This window comes from Lupinus angustifolius, chromosome LG09 (genome assembly GCF_001865875.1).
Source record: "Lupinus angustifolius cultivar Tanjil chromosome LG09, LupAngTanjil_v1.0, whole genome shotgun sequence".
Classification (NCBI taxonomy): domain Eukaryota; kingdom Viridiplantae; phylum Streptophyta; class Magnoliopsida; order Fabales; family Fabaceae; genus Lupinus; species Lupinus angustifolius.
In genome coordinates this window covers 12,074,301-12,080,997 of record NC_032017.1, presented here as the reverse complement: position 1 = coordinate 12,080,997, position 6,697 = coordinate 12,074,301, and the positions used below count along the sequence as shown (strand labels likewise).

General features: G+C 36.0%; 1 protein-coding gene across 1 annotated transcript; it reads right to left on the bottom strand.

Moving 5' to 3' along the window:
* On the bottom strand, positions 1 to 6,175 carry LOC109356261 (fruit protein pKIWI502-like). Its single transcript, XM_019599588.1, has 6 exons — positions 6,148 to 6,175; positions 5,205 to 5,838; positions 3,052 to 3,151; positions 2,860 to 2,955; positions 2,691 to 2,771; positions 1 to 310 (listed from the first exon to the last, which is right to left on the bottom strand). Exons 1-6 carry the CDS (start codon positions 6,173 to 6,175, stop codon positions 248 to 250), a joined length of 1,002 nt encoding a protein of 333 aa, XP_019455133.1. The 3' UTR covers positions 1 to 247.

Below are 6,697 nucleotides of genomic sequence, written 5' to 3'. Positions count from 1 at the left end.
CAATACAACAAAAGAAAACTGCCTCAGAAAGGGTACAAACAAATCAAACCTTCAAGTTAAAAATTAAACTTGAGGTTTCTGTCCTAAGTTTCTAATATTTGAAGTATATTCCAAAATTGTTTTTATTTTAATTTAGTTCTACATTCCAAACCGAGATGCTTGATCCTCAGCAATTGGAATGAACAAATAATTACCAACTACAACTCAATAATGATACTACAACAACGCCAAAAATCCATCAGGTTGATCAGAAGTTCTTCAATATCTTATCACCTGAGACCCCATCAGCCACAAGAATAGATGTAATTTCCTGAAACAAATGACATTGATTTGTAGAAAATATAAATTAACCATGGATTCTTAAGCAGATAATGATAACAGCTTTTAATCATTTTAAAAACAAGAGTTGACATATAAATACCAAATGGAAATTTCTTATGAACTAGGGAGAAAATTGGTCAAGGCCATTCCTAAAACATTAAATTAAACCTCCAGTGGAGTCATTAATAAACAGCTTAAATCTTGTAAAGAAAGGGGTTCACAGTATACAAGTCTTTGTAGATGAGGCTGCATAATTAGAATATTTTAAATAACAAAATCCCTAGAATGTATAAAGCTTTTGAATGGTTAATGTTGTGCCTACGATGGCTATCAAAATTACTTGGAAGTTGGAATCTCAACATGCAATCACCACAGACACATTGATAATTCATAAACCCTTGTGTTTAAAGAACCAAATCATCCTTCATAAAACCACCCAAATCCTATCAGAATTTGTGTCAAGCCATGAGATATTTCAATATCCTTCACAAATTCATATCCAATACGTAAATGATACCAATACTCTTTGATACTCCATCCATATATATATTCATATAGTATCGGAAAATATTTTTCAAAAATAAATTATAAACATGATACTTTCTGGATACTCTTCGATACGCTTAAAATGCCTTTTTGGTATATCTTTGGACACCAAACTACCTTAGAAAAGTATTTTAAGAGTGAAAAACATAACCCACAACCAGTCAGAGAAACATAACATTTAATCTACTAAGTGGAATTGTAGAAAGATGAAGAAAAGATAAAGCATGCATATTGCGTAGAGACGGAAAAAGAAATGTATTTGCATAATGATGATCAAGAATTAAACAACATCGGCTCTATTCTTGTTTGTGGGGAACAAGCAATGAATTCTTATTTGGAATTTTAGAACAATTAAATGTTTATTATATTTTATGAATTTTATGCGCATATTTTATATGTTTATCTCAAACGTATTGTATCCTATATTTTATTGATTACTTATTGTATCCAATACTCATATTGGCATTATTGCTTCATGGGTGTCAAGTGTAAAGGAACTGGGATTTTCAAGGCACTGAATATGTAAATATTATGATGGTATTTGCTGTTTATGGAATGCTTTCAAAATTCCTGGGAATACTATACCATGCCCATGTTGGTCAAGGTCACAGAAGATATTCCAAAGAAGTTATCATTCTAGTGAGTGCAATGTCCTCATGTTTTGGCCAAAAGCAAAAGACATCAATTGCGAATGCTATGCTTTTATGAGACCTAGAGATTCAAACACATAAAAAGGACATGATTCCCTAAAGAGGGCATTCTATAGGAGTCAAAATTAAGTGGGGAATGGAAGGTTAGAAATCGACAATGCTTAAGCTGTGTTCATCATGCTTGACTACATTGCAACTTCTACTGAAACAGTAAACACCTTCCTTCCACAGTATCTACACCCAAACTTCTCGCCAAAGGATAAGAAAACTATAAATAAAAATTGACGAAATAAACTTGAGAAGTAGTCATTCCAATTTTCAAGCTGTTTCAAATAATTACTAAAATAACATAAGGACTTCAAACTATCAATAAACATAGTTAGCGATGTAAGTTATATGTGTCTTAATCATTAAAATTTTCTCAGTGTATTTGTTACACAAGTCTTGCCAACTTTGAAAAATCTATAGTGTAATTTTATACAAGGATGTTGGTCAAGGAAAGGAAAAAGATGACCAGTGGATCGTGATTTACAGGAAGGCAAGTTAAGGTTACCTTGTCACCCTATCACTCAATTTCGAGTAATCCCTTTAGTCGACTTACGAAATATTTTACTTTTTAGATGTTGTGAATCATCACACCTTTCAAGATCGTTGATCATATCACTTTCTAAAGATAAGCTTTATTTTAAGTCTATTACTTAAAGAGGAAGCAGTGGAAGGCCTAAGTACTATGCCTGGGAGGTTCAGTTCCCTCCAAGCAACCATTATTGGTAGAGTATAATATTTATGCATGACGGTGTAAAAATTTATACAGTCACTACATCATATACGATTCATTTGTGTTACTTTTATTTAAGAGTCAATGATGATTAAATATGATGATGTAGTGACGGTGTAAAAATATCTTATACTATCAGTATATACATCTTTTTCTCTTATTGGTATCTTTCTCTTGCTCTTTTAATAAAGCCTTCTATCTGCAGACCACTAGCATCAAAGGTTTAGTAAATACTTACGATTTAATCTCTTCCTATAACTAAATAGGACAATCTGGCGAATGATGACCTGAAGGTTGTACAGAAAGAGGAAATTGATCTCAACAGAATATGCTTTTCATAACGACACTGACAGAAAACTCAAACAAGGAGTCCAAACTAATTTCAATAGGCATACCTCAGTCATCTGTCTCTGCCCACAAAGCACAGCGCCGGTTGAAGAAGGATTAGAAAGTTGCTTCGCTCTCGTATAAGCAGCCTGGGAAAACATCATGTGTGAAAATATAATCTTTCCCCTACCAAGGTAACGGTGTAAAAATGTAACCATACATGTCTAGACATTTTACCTGTACATAGCCACGTTCCCCTCTCCAACCATCATCAGGTTGGAATAATACAGGCACAATTTTAACACCAGAAGATTCCCATTCGTTAAATCTATCCTATAATTAAGAATAAGAATATTGTAGTTATTAGAATAAATTCTAGATGAAAATACAGGGTTCCAGATTGACAAGCCATCAAACAACTATACTAACCAGATAAGCCATTCTTCGCAGGTTTGTATCCCCATAATATAGCCTCACATCAGACCTCTTCCTTGCAGCAAATCCTGATTCAATAAGTGACCGAATTGAACTGCAAACAGAGAAATAAATGGATTAAAGTGCATACTATACGTAAGTGAAGAGAAAACCTAGGATTAATAACACATTGCATTATTGCCTAGTAGCTATAATGCAAAAGTATTCATGAAAGGCCATTCAATTTAGTAAAGAACTTAAAAGTCCCACATTTAGATACCAGAGCTTCAAATAAGATGTAGAAAACCATCAAAGCTCATAACAACGAGAATGTGTTCATGAAGACAAACCATTAAAGCTCTCCCGACATCTTAGTAGCTAACATTGGAAAAAAAAAACCAAAAGTGTCAGAATTTGCAATCCATCTTTAACTGTGGATTGCGGCCAACCCCGAAAATATACTATAGCGGGACAACGGTAGCGGAACAGCTGCTACAGCTAAGAAAAATATATATAAGTAATTTATAGCTTACACATATAAGAGAATCAATATAGAGATGATGGGGTAAACAATTAGGGGCCGAAGAAAAATCCTACTGAGAAAAAATGGGGTATGTTCATGAATTAGGAAACCTTGCAATTTTGTTCTACACTGATGAAAAACATGAAAGCATCCGAACATGTATTACTAGAATTAGGAAGGAGAAAGAAGAAAGTTAGACTAGAGTAAAATCTCATGGCCTCAGAAAATCAACGTGTTAAGTAGAAGGGAAGGGTTAAATTACCTAACACCTAGGAAAAACCCGCCATCTATTAAAAATTGGGGCAAAAAAGACTTCTCTCTTAGATTAGGGTTCCACTAGAAGCAAAATACATAGTGGGTTCTGACCCGTTATTTGACCAGTGATTCACCCACTATTTGACTTGTTATAGGGGCTACGGCCATCTAACCTTTATCTATTGTGGCATTGCGGGGAATGGCCAAAAACCCACTACACTATCGTAGCGCTATAGCGCGCTATTGGCTACTTAGATCAAACGCACCACCAGTACCAGATCAAATTTAAGATTACAATTACTCTATTTGCACACAACTTTTCTATACAAATTTTACGGTAATGGCTGGATAAGTCTTGACTACACAAACACTCCTCACATGAGATGAACACATGGAAGAGATTGCTTCGCACTAGGGGATGAAAACCTCACAAGGACTCCAATGTAGAATGAAACTTGCCAAAAGATATTATTCAACCACAACCACAAAGTGATGTTCAACACAGCTATTAATACCCTAGCCCTGTCAACAACCCCCTAAGGGTTAGTTTGGGAGTTGAATTTTGGAGGGGCGGGAAGAGAAAGGGAGGGCTTGGGAGCCATCTCACAAGTGTATTTCATGGCTGTCAAGCCTTCCCTTTCCCTTCCTTCCCTTCCAAAATTTAACTCCCAAACTAACCCTAAATAGCCTGAAATATACATATATGTTTTCTTGAAAGCAATACACTCTGGCAGAGAGAAAGCAATGAAATTCAGTGTAAAAAAACAGGTACAACAGGCCACACCTCTTGTCACCATTGTCAATCCCCTTACAGAATAACAACCCATTTTCAGTCCATCACCCTGTTGTCCTTTTACTATCAGATCATAATTTCATTGTATATGATCACTAACTTGGTAAAACAATTAGAACAATAACAAAAGTAGGAGGTGGATGGGCAGGACCAAAATAAAGAGGTACCGTGAGCCACGCATCTTAAACCAAAACCTCAAAGTGATGGTTCAATGGATCTTTACCACTTACAAACTCTTTCACTCGTCCCTTGATATCTAATGTGGGACTTCACACTTGAATATACTCAATACAATAAACTCGTCCTTTGTTAACACACATCAATGTCATTTTAAATTAGTGAAACTAGCTTAGAAAAATATATAAAACGGCGGTCAAGTGCACAAGGCTTGTCCAGGATAATAGATCAAACAAAGATGTTACTTCGAGGATTTGTCCTGATCTCATGGTCACTAATCAAAACTCACCCTCTAGCTCAGAAAAACATATATACCCAGAATAAAAAATTCCTTAGAATTTTCACATTTCAATCACTCATCTAGTTAGATAAACATAATCAACATTTCAGATATTTGCATCGAATTAAGCAAACACTCACCTAATTCCGGAACCTGTGGCAAAGATAAGAACCGTATTGAATTTCTCAGGCGGATCGATTCGATCAATATCAAACCCATTTCCCATGACCCGGCTCAGTTCAACCACATCCCCTCTCCTCAACCGGCACAGCGCCTCCGCGGTGGATCCGGCAACACTCTTCACGAGGAACTCAAACGCGCCGTGAGTTTGAGCAAGCTTCGGCGGGGACGCAATGGCGAGAAACGTTGGCCATTTGACGTCAGGAACCCTAAGCCGGAGGTACTGGCCGGCACGTGTGTGGGACGCGGCAAGGTCCGGTGAGTCGGAGAGGTCGACGGTGACGTGGAAGAGGGACTCGGCGGCGGGTTCGACGTTTGAGAGCGGGGCGGTGGTCCAGACGGCGGGTTCGTGGTGTATAGATGCGGCGGCGGATGTGGTGACGTGGCGGTTGTAATGGTTGCGATGAAGAAGGTGGATGGGGAGGTTTAGGCGGCGCAGAATAGACATGGGAAGGGGGGAGGGGCTAAAGTGCGCATGAGGGGTGGAGGAAAGGAGAAGTTGAAGGGAGTTTCTGGGTGTAAAACAGGAATTGAAAGGAGAACAAAAAGGGCAAAGGGAACGCCAACTAAAGAATGTAGCTCCTCTTTTCTTTTCTGCATTTTATGTCCAATTTTGTTATCCTATGTTTAACAATTTTTGAATTAAAGTTGGATTAAATATTTAATTTTATAGATAAAATATTTAAGGGTTGGGGTAATATTAATTTATTTTGAAAATATAGAGGATTTGAGTTCAATGATAATCCATTGATTTAGTCTTTGACAATGGAATGTAATGGACCAAAGTGGATAGAAACATAAGTTGATACTATTTTTTTTGTTTACTTAAGATTGAGCACAAAGAAATAAGATTACAGCATATTCCATCCAAAATTCAAAACCCTATTTTATGGTTTCACCCACTTTGGAAGAAATATGATGGAACAACCATTTTTTTGTCAATTTAGTTATTTAGGTAATATTTTACTTCATGCCAATGTTAGCTTTATAAAATATTTTAGGACATCTTAACAAGTAAGGGTGATGACATGAGGCAATAAGAATAATACCTAATATATGAGGGAATATTTTCTGTACCAAGAAGTATTACTTTATATGTCACTTATTATGATTTACCAAAAATATTATTAAATTTTTTAGGTAAATATATTTTATCTAAAAGTGACACATTTTTCTGGATTGCAAATGTGGTTCCAACAATATGTTGGTTTAATGGTATAAGGTTTTACCAGATCTTAGAAAGACCAAAAGTCAAGAGTTCAATTCTTGAGAACGATATTTATTAGAATGCACAACTACACACCTTCTAACAATTTAATTAAATATTTGTTTCATATGGAGGAGTCCATTAAAAGGTTTTAGCAAAACCCCATTTAAGGAAGGGAAAAAGAGTGGCAAAATAATAGCGTGATTATAGGTTGGATTGGGTTGAATAAGTCTTCTCTCTTTCTTG